Source organism: Gymnoscopelus braueri (genome assembly GCF_963280865.1).
Source record: "Gymnoscopelus braueri genome assembly, chromosome: 19".
Lineage (NCBI taxonomy): Eukaryota > Metazoa > Chordata > Actinopteri > Myctophiformes > Myctophidae > Gymnoscopelus > Gymnoscopelus braueri.
In genome coordinates this window covers 35,849,201-35,867,231 of record NC_137621.1, presented here as the reverse complement: position 1 = coordinate 35,867,231, position 18,031 = coordinate 35,849,201, and the positions used below count along the sequence as shown (strand labels likewise).

Sequence of the window (18,031 nt, the reverse complement as noted above, 5' to 3'; positions counted from 1 at the left end):
ATACACCCTGTATAGTTGAAACTATAGCCACATTTTCCAGGTAAAATGTTTCTTCAGGAGATAGGGGGTATATTATCTAAGTGCATGATCTACAATACCACTGACCTGTTTGACTTTGTAACTACATGTATTGCATTATCAGTCAGTTTGTCTGAGGTTCAAAGATCAAAATAATTATAGTTATGTATATTTGATAATGTTATGATAATGATTTATTGATGCCCCTTTCATTGGTGACTCATGTATTCCTAACTCTCTGCTTCTTTGCGGGTGTGTGTATCTGTGTCTTTGTTTTCACAGAAATGTCACAGATCAGATAAGGCACATGATAGACACATTCAAATCCTATCCTGTACGTATAGTTCCTTGAGATATTATACATTCATATTCTTTATAATTAAGACATTCATGTAGTGTTAAAGACAAACTAAGCTGTGTTCATTCCTAGGGTCTAAACTTCACAGAGGACTGGAAGCTGGTGACTATGCTTATTGGCATGAATGACATTTGTGATTATTGTAAAGACAACGTAAGGAGACATTTTCTATGAAACTTAATTGTTTAAATTAATGTATCCAATTCTCTCATTTTCTAATTCAGTTGATGTATCTAACTAACTCAATGTAGTTCACTGTTAATATTGCCCAACTTTGTACAGAATAACACTCCTGTTTTCTCCACAGAACCTTTTCTCCCCTGACAACTTCATCCACTACATGACAACAGCTCTGGAAATGATGATGAATGAGGTAAAATCTTGTTCCCTGTCATAATTGAATCAGGTCAAATCTAACCCATTTTAACTCCAGTAAAATCTTTGTAACTCAGGTCAAGGTTAGATCTAATCAATCGCAGCTCAAATTTTAAGTAACATTTACATTTTCTGTAAGTCTGCTCAAAGGCCATTTTAAAGGAGCTATCTCCTATCCAAAATCATGATTAGGACCCATTTTTACGAATTGTCTATTACTATTTATTTACAAAATGCTGAAACTTATCAAACTTGAGCCTTTGACTATTGAACATGAGGTCATCATTGCTCCCCCAGCATAGATAAATACGCAGAGCTTTGTAGAGTAACTCTAAAACTCTATTGTCCAAAGTATATTCGGTACCACAAATATCAACAAAGGAACTTAATCTTGATAACCAATCCTTTGTTTGTGTTCCAGATCCCCAGAATGATTGTAAATGTGGTGCAGATTCTTCCTATGAAGCCACTGAGAGAAGTGCAAAAACCGATGCCTAGTTGTCTGTTAAATAAGTGGGTTCCAGGAAGAAGTTACTCTGCAATGCATGTGTCTGAAGGGCTCATTGCCTCATGTTGGTTTTGATGCCCAATTTGACAATACAATCAAATACTGAACATAAATACTTGATAATCTACTTGTAGGAGTTTCTGCTCCTGTCTGACTGTACCGCCCGAGGACTCTCCAGAACTGAACAAGCTGGTAGAGATGAACGTAATATTCCAGGTGTGTGTGTTCTTATCTTATTGTTTGACATAGAAGAGCTTGCAGTAAGCAACAACATTACTAAGTATTTAGTAGCCTATTCAGCAAGAAAGGGACACTTTAATTTATAATATTCATATGTGCAACACAGAAAAATGCACACATATTCACACAAATTAGCACAGAGACTAACACTGACTCTATCGCTCTCTTTAATTATAAATTAAAGAACATCTCAGACCGCCTTGTGTGCAGTTTCTCTGCTGCTGACTACCAGCTGTCTCCTGCCTTTCACCAGCACTGAGGAACACAGCTAAATCCAGTGTATTAGTTTAACTCTGAATGTAAAAAATTACCTATACAGGTCTATTTTTATGTTTTGCTGTGTTCACACTCCTTTGCATGGAGCATCCGCTTGTCTTGGACATAACTTTTCTTTGTCTTTTCTTTCACAGAAAAGACTGGAGATGCTTCTGCATAGTGATCGTTTCTTTAGGGAGGACTTTGCTGTGGTCCTGCAGCCCTATTTAGCACATGCACTACCAGCCAGACACGCTGTAAGATATGTTGTGAACACATGCATTAGCACACAAACATGCATGCAAAAATGTATGCATGTATGTATTTATGTATTTATGTACATACATACATACATACATACATACATACATACATACATACATACATACATACATACATACATACATACATACATACATACATACATACATACATACATACATACATACATACATACATACATACATACATACATACATACATGCACGATCACACTTAAGTACTTACCCAAATGTTCAAATGCAAACCAACCTCTGTCTTAATAATGTTTGTTTGTAGTTTCCTGTTCTTATATCTATATGTATCCACCCTGTGTCCTTTGATCTCTACTAAATACATTTGCCCAATGTTGTTATTACATTGTACCATGTTGCGACAGAGGAACATACTGTTAAACTAGTTTCTGTTTCATTGACAAATATCACTGAGAGAACATTACAAGGAATTTGTTGTTATTTGCTAATAAAGTGATTCTGATTGTTCCTTGTCTTCCTATCTGTAGAATGGAAGCATTGACTTAAGCTTCTTCACAGATGATTGCTTTCACTTCACTGTAAAGGGACATGAGGAACTGGCTAAAGGACTCTGGAACAACATGGTGATTTTTTCATATTTTTTCCCCCCATCTTGTGTAAAAAAAAAAGCAGGGATTGTTAATTTACTGATGCATACACAGAGAATGGAACATGCAACTCAAGAGTTTCAATATGGCTCATGCTCAAGCGTCCATACACAGAAAACTGTTGACGGATTATTCATTCTTAATCAACAGCATACACCACATATTGCTACAGACTATCCTCTAATATGTATCGTTGTCTTTCTGACACCCATAACTCATCAAAAATTATTTCCTTAGTTCCAGCCAGCAGGAGAGAAGGAGATGATTGAGAATTTCACAGAGCCCATCAAACTCATTTGCCCACCAAAGGTACAATGTTAATGATCTGTTACAATACATGAAACTTGCACTGTATAGTACTTTTATATACACAAAAAACTACTTTACATGGAAGGAAAAAACATACAAGCAGAAACTCTTTAATAAATCAATTAATTATATTGTTTTGATAACTCAGACCTTTTGTATAATGGACTGAAATTAAGTGAAAGAAAATGATTCACTTTAATTTGACTGATCTGCATTGAATTGCATTAAACTTACCTGTATTTAGCTACATTCCTCCATAATGAATTGCACTCACCTTAACTGGACGTATCTTATCTTCTTATATTTTGTCATAGGATCATCCTTATATCTATACCAGACCCCTACGTAACTCTACTACTACTACTACCACTACTACCACTTCTACTACTACTACTGCTGCTGCTACTACTGCTGCTGCTGCTACTGCTACTGCTGCTACTACTAATACTACTGCTGCTGCTGCTGCTACTACTACTTCTGCTGGACCACCGCTGATCTGTCACTCTATGCCCATATTATCCTTATTACTTCTTCTCTCTCTGGTTATTTTCATTAATGCTAATGACTACATTTAAATTGTAGACTTTCAGCTGATATTGAAAGCAGGTTACTAGTAACTCTGGCCATTTGTTTAACCCAGTTTATATGTTGTGGAACTGACATTTTAAAAGTAAATACACGTAGTCGTTCATGCTTAGAGAGTAAAGACAAAAGTAGCAGAAAGTCCTTGATATCTTTTGATAGAAGTAACCAATAGTAAGGAACATGATAATATGACCTACAGTATATAACTAGTTTATTGTATGTTTTGTGATAATAAAACAAAAGTTTCAAGAATTTGTTTTGACAGAATTACAGAACCCAACGTCTTTGACAAATAGAATAGAAATGATTGTGAGCACTTTTTTGTTTGTAATGATAAAAATATGTATTCTTAAAAATGCTGAAGGTACATTTAATGAAATGTAATAAAATGATTTGCAACATTATGCTGAAAGTATGTTAGCTTCAGCAATCTACTTGGTGTAAGAGGAAAAATTTAAATGTACATTGATTCAAAACCCATTTCTTGCAAGCACATTTTCTAAATATTGGTTCACACAACTGATACTAACTTTGCAGTTACTTTTGACACGTCACCATAGCACATCCAATACCTTTGGATAGCTTTAATATTAGTAGCTTTATTCCTAGAGAACAGGAACTTTCCTAAACATTTCTCCTCGTATAGCCTAATCTAGAAGAAAAATAAGGACAAAAATATGAACAATGTGTATTATTAGATTCAATTCTATAATAAACGAGTGGAAAGGGGAATATAATTCTGCAATCAACTTATGCCAGTTCTAATAGGGAGGTCTATGCCACAGTAAGGGGACAGTTATAACTACCTTATCAATACTTGTAATACATAATTAATATGAATAATAATATAGTAATATGACAATACAAATTGTTATGACAACAATAATTGGTATGACACATAGTTATGATATGGTATGACATATGAAGTTATTGTGAAAATAATCAAATGCCTTTTCTTATGTCAGCCCAGTAGTAACAAGCAGTGGTGTAAAGTAACTGTAAGTACATGTACTCAAGAACTGTTCTTTACTGGAGTATTTCCAATGTTCTGTACTTTTACTTCTACCCCACTACATCTACATACATTTTGGCCACATCTCAACGCATTGTGAGCTTGTAGATCTGCTATTTTCAAAATATTTGTATAAATGTTATAAATTTGAAAACTTGTGAAATGGGACAGTCTGCAGATTGAGTACTTTCTACTTTTGGTACTTTAAGTACATTTTGAATACCAATACTTTTGTACTTTTAAGTACATTTTGAATTCCGGACTTTTAATTGTAACAGACATTACATTGCAGTATTGATACTTTTACTAGAGTAAAACATTTGAGTACTTTTCCCACCACTGCTTATGCCAGTAGTAGTACTAGTAAGTAACAAGTTATATACGAATATATTGGCTAAATCATGACATTAGTGGCCCTGCAGGGGCGCCAGAGTCAGTGTTTACAGCGCAGCGAGCCACCAGACTCCACGAGTTGAGTTCTACTTTCTGTCAAGAAGTAGCTTAGCTTTAGCGTGTAGTAGTAGTTGGAACCAGAGAGGTTGAGGGGAGGAGGTCGTTTATATGGTACTTTTACAAACCAACAAAACTTGCGAGTTGTGATCGGACTCCTTTTTGTGTCCGATCGTGTTAAAATAGTGAGTGTTACTACTTGTTGTACAGTTCATATGATCCAGCTGACCGAGCAGGGGGGTAAAAGTAACATTTAGCTCAGTGGGGTCTCGTTGACTCCTGCATGGTGGTATAGCTGGCAGCTAGCTAACGTTATCTGCTCGGCTAGCTGGCTGGCTGGCTAAGCGACTTGTTTACCACAAGTTGACGGTCGCTGATTTAAACGTATTTCCCCTGGAATCGGAGGAACAAGGACCAAAGGATTCACACTGGATCTCAACCCGTTGTATGTGTGGTTAGTTAGGAAACTAGCAGCATGTCCGCCGAGGTTGAGTGTAGTAGTAACGTTGACTCGGGTCTGACAGCGAGCAGCTCAACCACCGACGGAGAGAAGAACCAAAACAAGCCCGAAGTGACCCCACCGCACGAAGCCGACGCGAAGCACCACGACCAGAAGAAGACCGAGGACACGCCGGACGGACAGAGCGCAGAGGTGTCGGACAAGATCACAGCGGACCCGTCGCACAGCAAAAAATGCAAAGAGAACGACAAGGAGAACGAGCAGTCCGCTGATCAGAGCGGCGACGGCGGCGTTGACTCCGCGACTGAGAAGCATAAAGCTGGGCTGGTGGAGGCTCCGCCGCCGAGAGTCAACCCCTGGACGAAGAGGACAACGGGACGAGTGTCCAACAACACGAACAATACCATCAACTCATCAAACATCAACTCCAACTCCCCGGACAAAGGTGAGGGGGGTGCTTTTGTGTTGCCACACTTGTGAAAACAAACATTGCCATATTGGTTGCAGTGCAACGGGCAGGACAGAGTGAGTGTCCATCACTTGGCACAGCACGCGTTTTTCACGGTACGTGGAAATTGGTGTCCAGGTAATTATGTATCCATAGAGGTCGCTGTTTTGCACTTTCGGCAAGCTCGCTGTGTGAAAGATGTCGGGGTTTGAGGTTGTTTACTGCTAATCTGTAGTGAGGTGACAGTCAGGTGTAAAAAAAGAAAAGAAAAACCTATTAAGACCTTGATTTTTCGCCCATACATGTACAATTGTTCCTAGCAATACTTATATCCAAATGACTTAAAGTAGGCTAAATATATACCAATGTATCCTATATATTTTAAGATGCTGATAATGTGCCTGGCTAAACAATCCATTCGATAGACATTTGTTTTTCTTATTCATAGAAATAAGCAAAACAGTTGTATATTTGAGTCGAGCAAGGAAACGAACAGTGACCCCTTCAGTAACAGCATTCGATACCTCACTGATTTCTTTATAACACGCGTAATTTTAATAACGTGTGTCAGCGTGTTGAGTTTTGACAGGCACGCCACAACTAAGAATGTCGTATCAAAATCGATAACCATAACCTTTGTTACAGCGCGACGGGGCCAGTTTGCACTTAATGAAACGCAGAAACTCGCATGCCAAGCATAAGCAACAACGGCGCTGATGGTGCCATATGGGCACATTCTATCTGCCCCCCATCCCCCCGCATCCCCCCTCTGCTCGGATTGCACTCAAACACGTGGAGATTGCTGACAACTGCTACTTCTTTAGCATGTAGCCGCTAGCGGCATTACTGTATACCCTTTCTCGGACATTTCTGAAACAGAGTGCCACGCTTCATGACTCAAAGAATATAACACACGGGGGAGGCAAAACCATCCATTATGTTGTTGTTTACTGTTGAAATTACTCGTTGTACAAGTGAATTATACTAGTTAACTCCTTAATGCTCCGCAAACACGTTGTTCACATCCAATGGCCTGCCTCCTTGCAAGTCCTCCCACCAACCATGTCACACACAGTAGTAGAGTGCAATTTTAATATCCAGTAGAGCAATGGTTGTCAAACCTTTACATTTCAAGGTCTCCCCTTAACTCTGACACTGACAGTATACAAATAGAAGCATTTTGTTCCATTTGTATACTGTCAGAGTTTCAGAATTGTAAGGGTCAATTTATTTTAGACCCTTCTAAAGGAACCCCAAGAGTCCCTGGAATCCACTTTGAGAACCACTGCAGTAGAGCTGGGTGGGGGGGGGGGAGTTTATGTCTTTAAGCAGAGACCACAATCTACTTACTATTGCTTGGCACATAATACATACACCGTGTGTGCCATTCATACTGGGTTAGGGTGGTTTATAATGTGGTTATTGACAATTGTCTATCATTAGTATTAATTACTAGTGACAGTGACATGACCAAAATGCTTATATTGCATTGCCATAATAAGGCTTATATCTAATTACTATATGAGAGGAAGAGTTTTAGTTGATTCCTTATTTGTGCACACTTGTGGAGAAATAAGAGGACTGCAGTATTTGAAGTATGTGCTCCAGTGACATGCATGGGCATCGTTTTACAACATTACTGTACAACCACTGACGTGGGTGTATGGCTGTGTTTCTACACGATAGTAAGGCGTCATTTTACAGTGTTGCTCTACAACCAGTGGATGTAAATGTATGGTTGAGATGTATGCTTGCTGTGCTTGTGTCCATTCATGTAATGAGGACATGCCTATAAAATATTAGGGCCTATCATCATACATGATGTAAGGTACTACTATGTATTATAACGTTAGTAAGATACATCATTTTGCTGAGCTACTTTACAACTGACATGGGTGATATGGCTTATAGATTAGTGAGTTCATAAATATGAAATAGACATTGCCCATATGCCCATTGACATATTGACTTATAATTTGAATGTGATAATAGTGTTGCCAGCCAATTGCCCATGTATAGTGGTTATTAGGTTGGCATGTTGTACCTGCATGTATTTTTTATGTAGGCTTAACAAATGTATACATTTACTGTGTGAGTCTACCTCCAGTGAAGTGTCAGTGTGTTATATTTTGTAGGCTAATCAGGTTTTACTGTACAACCAATGTTGTGGGTGTATGGTGTATGTTTTAGGCTACTAAAGGCCTACACCCATTCATGTAAAGTGTTTCTTATCAAGCCGACCATCCTCTGTGCTGTGATAGGGACCATGTCAAGCCCCAATGTGCTACTCCCAGACTACAGCCGCAGAGCTGCCTTTTTAAATTTTGGCACTGTTGCCACTAGGCTGTAAGAGGAATAGAAGGGAAAAAAGATTCAAAAAAATATCTAAACACTAGTGGTAGTTATGAGGGTGGGAGAATATTATTTAATGATATAATGACATAGTGCTAAAATTAGCATTTTGTAGTAGCAAGTGGGTTTCTGGGCCAGGAATTTTGTACATTGTAACTTAGTATTATATGTATCCTGATGAAAGCAGCCATGCCGATACGCGTTGGTATGTTTTATTTTGAATTGGTTTCTAATTGCTGAAAGGTTGTAATTCCTGAGATTGAGAGCTATTCTCTTTGGTGAATGACATCACAGTTATTTGTTGACCTCATGTCCACAGATCAACTGAATTCTTTGAAGGTGGTGCGTGCAGGCAAGCCCAGGACAAGAAAGTCTAGCAAGGTAATGTTTTTTTTTTCTTTAACAATTATAGCCATTGTGTACAGCCTGTAGAAAAGTTTGACAGTAATGCTGTTATTGACATGGTCTTGAAAGCAGGTGTTGTATTATGAGTGAAGTTAAATATAAAAGTATAACATTAGTCAGCAATTTAAGCCCATGAGCAAATTTGATGCTAAATTAAATTAGCAAGTTAGAGCATATAGGCTATATATCAGGGGTGGGCAACTTTGATGATGGAGAGGTCCATTATATTTCCACACTGACTCCAGAGGGCCACATTGCATATACTGTCGGGAAGACACCTCTTATCTCCGTATTTTATTTTTTTTCGTAAATTAATGCGTACTTCGCCATTCTATGTCACACAAAAGTAGCAAAAATAGCCGATCTACAAGCTCAAAACGCGTCACGTTTTGAGCTTGTAGATCTGCTATTTTTGCTATTTTTGAATTGGAATCCTGTATTTTTTTTGCTATTTCTTTATTGGAATCCTGAAAAGTAACATTTTTATTTAATTTCAAATGCATTTAGTTATACTTATGTTAACTTTATGAACTTAAATACAAATACATTGGACATAAAAAAGACAATAATATTTTAATACTAGTCATTAAGCTACTAATATAGACTGAAGTAATTAAAGCGGGTCATGTTTGCATTTTTGGAATTGTAACAGCTTAAATAATAGCAATATAGCAATAATATATCAGTATTCTGATATTAACCTGCGGGCCGCATTAAGTGAACCCATGTATGCTATATATTAAAGACCCCATGAAATGGCCAGAAATCATGATATTTGATTCTACATATCACATGATTCCTGTAAAAACGGTAAGCTAGGGCGGGACATGACACAGATATTGATTACCATTTACAGTAGCCAATGGGAAGCTTTTATTAGTGACAGCCTGTCAACCGGTGTCAATGTTTGTGTCTTCTATCGAAGACTGTATGAAGTAGCGCAAGATGTGATATTAATTAATTGGCTAAAATGAATAGGTTATTTACAAACAGGCTGCGAGAGACCAGCAATGGGTTCTCTACTTCTCCTCTGCGCCTGTCAGCTCTCTCCTGTCGGCAGAGCACAGCTATGTGAGATGCAGGAGTACCACGATCGGTCCCTGCTTTCACAACAGTGGGGATATATTGATATGTATGTTGTTAGGTCTATTAATATCCACTATTATTTTGGTATCCTTTCTATTCCAAGTGACACATGAATATTGGAATGTTTCAGGTATTTGTAGCTGAGGGACACATTATTAAATCATTAGTTTATCACTATGTTAATGTAAAAGTAAGGCATAATGCTGGGGAATATGACTTAATAGTGATTTCAATGTTTGTTGACCAAATGTCAATATTTCCCAAGTATTGACATTGTCACATTATATTCAAATGCCCTTTATTGGACAATATAACTTTATGACACGAATTATGACATGTGACTTATGAATAACAGGTTGAATGGGAAGAAATGGAGAGATAAAGAGGAAATAATTTGAATGACTTATTTTTCCTTACTTGTTGAATCACATTTAGAAATTGCGTTTGGCTTTGAGAGATATGGAAGAAAAAGGGAGAAGGGAGAGGGAGTCCCGCACACTGTCTTCACTTATAAAGAGGTTTTTATTTGGGATGCAACGTTTCGGCCGCTTTGCCTGATGAAGGTCCAAGCTCACTTTCCCTTCTCCCTTTTTCTTCCATATTCAGCATTCATACTCCGACGCACCTGTCCGTTTGTAGGTGTGCAAAAGGACATATCCTAAAAATGCCTTTGAGAGATAAAAATTTATAATTGCACTTTTGATATTTTGCACATTCAGCAGATGGATTGTAAGAGAAGAGTTTTTTTGTGTGTTTGTGTAAATGTGGAAGGTATTAAAATGTTCACCACTTAATACGTTGACGTTAAAAGCAGTGCAGCAAAAAGTTATGAAGTTTTAGTGGCCAGGTTGGACCAGCTATTTGGCTTTGGTTCAAATGCTAGCTGCAAAATGTAACGTCATATCAGACCAAATTACATCACCTATTAAAAGATGAGGTATAAAAGTGTAACTCTCACTGTGTGTGTGTGTGTGTGTGTGTGTGTGTGTGTGTGTGTGTGTGTGTGTGTGTGGTCAGATAAGACGTAACATGGTGTTGTTATATAACAGTAAATGTAATTTCACGATATCAGGTTTGTAAGATCATAACTTCAAATTAGCTGTATTTTGCTATTGTCATTTGAATTGCAAACCTGTTTTCTGTAAATAAATTATGTGTTTGTTTGAAGAAGGGAGGGAGAGTGAGTGTGTGTATCTGAGAGGAAATGAGATGACAGCGTTTAGGATTTACTTATTGGAATATGAAAACCTTTTTCTAATATACTATTTTAATTCTCACCATTCCACACAGTGATATATGCCATTTAGTTATTCAGTCACCCTAATGAGACATCTGAAATAACTTTCCTCTGTCTGGAAACCACAGTCAGCGTTTCCTTTTTTGTTTTAGACAATTAACTGTTCATTCCTTCAGTCTAATCTTACCTCTACTGTACACCCTTGATCTGCTATCAGCCTGTCCAATATTGACACCAGCAGAAAGTTACTCAGCTGTGGCCAGGGCTGTTTATCAAGTTCTGGGCCCTGCGGACTCACACTCAACACACACACACACACACACACCTACACACCTACACACCTACAGTACACACACACACACACACACACACACACACACACACACACACACACACACACACACACACACACATACACACTCTGCCATCGGTTGTTTACATTGTTGTACAGACAAGAACACTGGCTTCTTTCATTTCTGTTGGTTTTATAGTAAAATAATACAGTTTAACCTAATAGAGAGAAATGTGTAGTGGATAATTCATTTCGTCTGCTAAGGAGGAAGTATTGGACTGCTAGCAGGCAACTGCTGATTTTGTTGATTTCATGTTATGCTTATTCTATCTTTTTTCTGTTTGTGTTTGTTTGTTTTATGTTTTGTAGTCAAGTGATTTCAGTGACATCACAAACTGGCCCACACCTGGTGAGCTGGCCAAAGAGGTATGATACTGTATGTGTGGTTGAAAATGTGTGCATTTACGTGTGTGTACGTACTGTGTATGTATGTTTGTTTAAGATGGGCGGTTGGAGGGAGGTGCACCAAAACCAAAAATGATCTTGTGCTTATTCTAGACTACAGGCGATGTTTTGCATTTATTCACTAGAGGGAGCACTACATGTTTTAGCACTGTGGCATTCAGTTATGAAGCTCTTGAGTGAATGCAAATTTCCATTCCAACCCAACTGGTGATTTCACTAATTGGCACCTGTGCATTCAGAGAGAGACTGAGTAACTAATTAAAGGATCACTTCAAGTCCCATTGTTCTGATGTGATGAGATCATAGAGTGGGAAAATAGAGTTATTCAGTCAGCTATAGCTAATGCTATAAGTAAAAAGTGTAGCAGCTCCTGAACCGACGGTATCATACCCACAATGCAATGCTCAAAATGCCAGTGCTGAGCTTGGTGACATACATTCAGGGCTACCATTTAGATGGTTTGTTTAGGCATTCTGTTACAGTTGGTTAAGTTTAGATATAATGTTAAAAGTGTGATGAAATTATTATTAGTTAGCCAGCAGCTACAGCTGCACCTACAAACCTTGGATTCTGAGTTTGTAGAAATTGAGTACAGCTTCAGGAGCCGTGACCAAGAAAAAATCTCCCTTGTTCCAAGCAACAGCAGAATGTCCTAAACTCTGACGGAAAGAAGCCTCCAGCCCCACGTAAAGAGAAGGTTGAGAGGAAGAGGGACAGAGCTGAGAAGAGGCCCGATGACGGCAGCCATGACAGCAGTGACAGCAAGGAGAACCAGGAGGCTCAGCAGGACCCTCTGGCTGACCTGCCTAAGGACGGAGACACAGAAACAGGACAGGATGCTAAGAATGCTGACCTGAAGAAGAGGGGAGGTGAGAGTGATCTGCCATTGAGTGAAGCATGTTGAACTGCATCCTTTAAATCAAATGGTGGATAATAAAGTGTGATAGATGGACTGTTTGTGAAATGCTTTCATTTGTAATGGCTACCACCTACTTTATGTATGATGATCGATCACACATGCTTATCTTTAATTACTGTAATGCATGGGGTTTTCAAAGTCTGAGACCTTCCTTGAACGAACAACTAGACAACCGTACCCACCCTTTCACATGACATGACACTACCACTAAGCTACTATTTTCTGCTAGTAATGACAGTCTCTTACTATTATGTAAAGAGAGAACTTTACGCACGCACACCATTGCAAATGAATGAGTGCCAGAGTGCACAGTAAGAGAGAGGAAATGAATATAAACTGAAAGGTAGAAGTGATCCTTGTTTCATTATTTGTGTGCTAGATTTAGGAAAACTAATATAGATCATACCAGACTTAGCACCTCACATCTCTACACGCCCACCCTGCAATGCTTCTGCACCTCACCAGATTGACACGCCTCACACTTTGAAAACCCCTGCTGTAACACATACAAAGGGCATGCTAATAACCTTACTGATCATGGTTTGGAATCACTGGATGTTGCAATGTGATGCATGGTGTTTTTCGCACCTGCTGCAGTAAACTCGCATGTTGCACCTCTCACACGATTCACTGACATTGACCGTGCACACAAAGTAACACAGGCATAACAGCCATCATATACTGTACTGTATATACCCTATGGAGATGGTGGATAATGGCCTTGGGGCAATGGTATTTCTTCCTCTATATTCTTTTACAGAGGTTGAATGAAAGACTTAAATGTAATCTCCCCCCCCCCCCCCCCCCCACACACACACACACACACAATGAGTGCATAGCATTTTTGGAGTAGAAACATATATACAGTATATATATTTTTAAAGAGGAACCTTCCGCAACTCTTCAAAAGCTGCTGTGTTGTCGGTGTGCGTCATCGCTAGGTAACAAACGTAAGTGGGTCTCTCTGCCGTTGGAGGAAGGGACCAAGGATGGCGGCGCTGCCATGGAAACGTCCGGCGAGGGCGGGACAGATTCCAACCACGAGTCACCTGACCCCATGTCACCCAATCACACGCTCCATAGTAACAGGGCGCATGATAGCACCAGGAGTAAGTTGGCAGTAGCTTGTTTTGTTGTATCTTTGGCTTCCTACATCTGCAATGGTGCTGTGCTTCATTGACATGTAACCTTAGGCATGCAACATGTTTTGGTACTTGCTGTCTACTCAATTGGAGTCTCTTAACTCCAGTCTGCTTACTCTGCTACCGTCATTTTACTTTTGTTGTTTGTTGTTTTATAACTCACTTTTGATTATGTATCATTTAATTTCATTTTCCATATTGAAGCACAGCAACAAGGGTACACGCTTATAAGATAAGCATAATAATGTGTTTTTATCATCTGACTAGTATATTAGGGCTGCACGATTATGGCCAATGATAATCACGATTATTTTGACCAATATTGAGATCAGAATTATTCATCACGATTATTCACTGAGTTTAGTGACAACATTTGATTTAGTTTTTGACACAAGCATATCACTGTTTTCAAATTCATGTTGTGCTACTTTACATTCCTGCTAATGTAGATTTAAATCAAAATAAAACAAGTCCTCCATAATAAATACCAAAACGTATAACTAAATTAAATCCAACAGAGCAATGCTTTCACTTATCTTTGCAGACTTAAATACTGTTTGTATTTACTCCAGTGCATCTCTCTGAGCAAAATATTAAGTCTTTCACTCCATTCATTGTACCTGCATGATGGATGTGAATAAAACTGCTAAACCTCACTCGTTGACATACATTTTAACTGATACTTTGACGTATGACAGTTTTGTGTGCCGAAAATAGCTGATCTACAAGCTCACAATGCGTCACACATTTTAGATATCAATAATTGGACGATCGTGTTTATTTAATTGTGGGAAGCCAAAATCGTGATCCCGATTAAAATTTGAATAATTGTGCAGCCCTAGCTTATGGCCATGCTTATAGTTGCTCACTTGGCTGCCTTGGCTTTAGTATGTATACTTATTAAGTCTTGGACGCACCCAAGACAAGGCTTTGTCTTGCAAATAAATTATTTTCTGTGTAACAGCTTTGTCTGCTGCAGCAGTGGAACAGCATTTGTTTACATAACTACATCTGTATATCAGACAACCAGTTCCCAACCTTTTTGTCCTTCAGGTCTCTCCTGCCTGTAACTCACCACAGATAAAGTTCCACTGTAATACTGCAGAGATAAAGTTCCACTGTAATACTGCAGTAGCACCACCAGCGGGTATTAAACAAACAAAACTCTCTGAAAGCAGCATTATAAGCTATTTACTGAACGTATGACCACTTGTAACCTTTCAAACAGTTTGCTTGGCTATGCTACTCCTCCTGTCCTGAAAACGGAGTATTTTTCTCATTCTGTGACCCTTTACCCACATTGATATCCGACTAGGAGGCCCTCACAGGGTTCCTCCGCTCTAAGTTTGAAGACACTGTTTCTAACTTTCATATAATTATTAGATGTGTCCCTCTGTCTACTCTTACTGTCATAGGGTTAAATGCCACCAGTGCCTCCCTTCAACTGTCTCACTCTATTTTTATTTTTTTTGCTGCCTGTCTAAACTAAAATATATACACACAAGGGGAGTACACTGCCCTCTAGAGTGTAGAGAAAATAAGGGGAATTATTAGATTAGATCGTAACTTTGTGCTTCATTCTTCTCCCCTCTTCTAGGTTGGAGGAGAGAGCCGAGGGACTATGGTGATGACTCTGCCAGTGTGCGGAGCGATGGAGGCAGTGTTCGCGGAGGTCTTCGGGGTCGAGGGAAACCCCGCGGCAGGGGAAGAGGTCGCGGGCGAGGTAATGGTCAAATAAAACACCATTGACCATATTCACACGTGGCAATTTTACACTTACATCATACTCGGAAGCCCCACCCCCAGTATGAAGTAAGAGCAAAATCTCTTTGATTAAGTTTTGTGTGTGACGTGTGTGTGTGGGGGGGGGGGGATACCTTGTGAATATGGTCAATTTGTGAATAAATAAATAAATGTAAATAAATCAAATGCTTTCAAAATCGAAATACCTTTTGTTGGGATGCTATTTAAGTTGGTGTGTCAGTCACTTGAGGAAATAAATGCATGTTCTCATCCAGAGATCAAAGTTGCTGCTGGGTTCCAAAGTTCAGCAGGTACAATAACTATTGTATACAAAATAAAATGTGTAGAAAAGAGACCTGGTTACTAGCTGATTGGCAAAATACATATTTGTTTCTAGATGAAAGATTTTTGTTATTATGGGTTATCTGGCATCTGCCATTGTTGCTGTTAGTGCCACAGACTACCATTGAACTATGATTACTATTCATTTCCTCTGGTTCTGCATTAGTGCAGCATTTGTGCAAAAAATCTTGGGCTCTTCTTGGCTATTATCTTTTTGACATAAAATGGGTCATCTCTTTCCAACTTTATTATTCCCCCACAGGAGGTATTGTCAATTGTATTTATTTTGGAAGCTGAGAGACTATCTGCAGGTTGAGAGTTTAGTCTGAAATTGTGCCTTCTACTGTACACTGTTGCACAGTACATGTTTTATTTGTGCATACTTCAGAAGCTTAAGTTGAAGATAATGTATTTGTTCCTTATTTATTATTATAAAACGGAACAGGATCAACAATTACCGGTAGTTCATCCTGTTCCTTTTCCTATATTTTTGTTTATTTGAATTTCTTCAGTCAGTGATTCCACCATCCATTTCTCTTGTTTCTCCAGGTCGCTATGAGTACTCTCAGATGTACAGGGAAGGCCAGTCATCTGATGGCTCCAGTGGTCAGGCCCCAGCTGAGTTTGGTTCCAACATGGTTAATTATTACTATGATAATGGGAACAAGCTTCAGATGTACACGGTAGATGAGAAACTGCTCAAGGAGTACGTCAAACGCCAAATGTAAGCGCTTCTTACCGTCTCATTTATTAATTTGTAGAAGATGATGGCCATGAACTTTGATTACATAACAGTATGTAGGAACCCTTTTGTTTGCATTGGCATGTATGAACCTTAGATACAGAATAGCTGAACATTTCACCTTATCACTTAATCTAGTCAGGTGGAAATGAGCGTGGCCTATATGGGGAGTTGCATCATGATCCATTCCATTTTTTAAATGTGAAGCGGCCTGTTATAGTGCCACCATGAGGCCGATTCGAATTGTTTTTGGGGTGGAGGTTTACCAGGAGTGTGTGTGCAAAGTTTCCTAAAAGGCCTGCCCCTCAGTCAGCGACAAGAGGACAGGCATGGCCCAGGATCCCACAATTCAAGATTCAAGAGATTTATTGTCAAGGATGTACAAGTACGTGCACTGTGAAAAACTTAGGTTGGGGTGCTCCAAATACACAATAAAAACTACACCAACAGCCCTAAAAGCAGTTAATAAATGCCAGTGGTCGAGGAGGAAAACTCCCTCCTCCTCTCCAGCCAGAGGCATCCACCTACCCCACAGGGCAAGAAAGGGGAGAGGAGGAGGAAGAAAAAGCGTGCAGCCTTGCAGCCACAGCCCACAGTCTCCCCCTCTCTGACTATGGTTTACTGTTTGTCTGCACTCTCCTTTCTAAAAGAAAGAAAAAAACATACGCTTCACAACTGTTGATGTGACATCCAGCAAGGCACTTAACTCCCAATTTGTGGAGCAGCTCAGAGGCCAGTTGTTGCAGACTGTGTTGAAGTCACAGTGGTCATAGGTGTAAATAGGAATGTGAAGCCAGGCGTACCTGAAAAATAATTTGTGTGCTCGGCAAACATTCCCTATATAAATAAAGGTAAAAAATAGTGTAGCAAGGAAACGGTTTACTCAATGAAAAGAAAACACTTGTTAAAAGATGAAACGCAGACTCAACGAAGAGTTCTGGTGTGCTGTTTTCCCTGAGTGTCTGTCCTGCAGGGGGCAGTGTTTGTATTGTGGCTGAGTGACAGGCTTGGCCTCATTGCAGGCCCAGACCCAGAATAGTGGTGATGTCCTAAATATAGACCCCACTGCCTTGGTGGAGAGAGGGGGGTGAATTATTCTGCAGACTGGCTGAATAAAGACAGTGAAAAGAACTCTGAGAGAGAGAGAGCAAGGGATATAAGGACTGTGGGGAGAAAGGGATAGAAGGATGGTCACGTTGAGGGGGAGCGAGATGATATGGGACAGTGAGTGACCACTTGGAGGGAAGGAAGGAGAGATCGTGACAATCTTGTCTTTTCCTCTCTTGTCTCATGTAGTATTACTGTATCTTGCTGCTCTCCTCAGCTCTTAACAAACACTCCCTCACACCCCCAGGCTCAGGGTGGGCTGGCCTCACTAGTGTTTGTG

General features: G+C 39.3%; 1 protein-coding gene across 4 annotated transcripts in view; it reads left to right on the top strand.

Annotated features, from left to right (window-relative positions):
- The first annotated feature begins 5,015 nt into the window (after positions 1-5,015).
- The window catches only part of larp1b (La ribonucleoprotein 1B), a 31,690-nt gene continuing 18,674 nt past the window's right edge, over positions 5,016-18,031 (top strand). Inside the window, exons 1-7 of one of the 4 annotated variants that reach the window (XM_080413320.1) lie at positions 5,016-5,916; positions 8,591-8,652; positions 11,661-11,717; positions 12,400-12,625; positions 13,617-13,784; positions 15,415-15,540; positions 16,452-16,626. In XM_080413320.1, coding sequence (XP_080269446.1) covers positions 5,487-5,916; positions 8,591-8,652; positions 11,661-11,717; positions 12,400-12,625; positions 13,617-13,784; positions 15,415-15,540; positions 16,452-16,626 — 1,244 coding nt within the window. In that variant the 5' untranslated portion in view covers positions 5,016-5,486. Of the gene's footprint in view, positions 5,917-8,590; positions 8,653-11,660; positions 11,718-12,393; positions 12,626-13,616; positions 13,785-15,414; positions 15,541-16,451; positions 16,627-18,031 lie in introns of all 4 variants that reach the window. The other 3 variants (XM_080413319.1, XM_080413321.1, XM_080413322.1) reach the window with 3 other exon arrangements.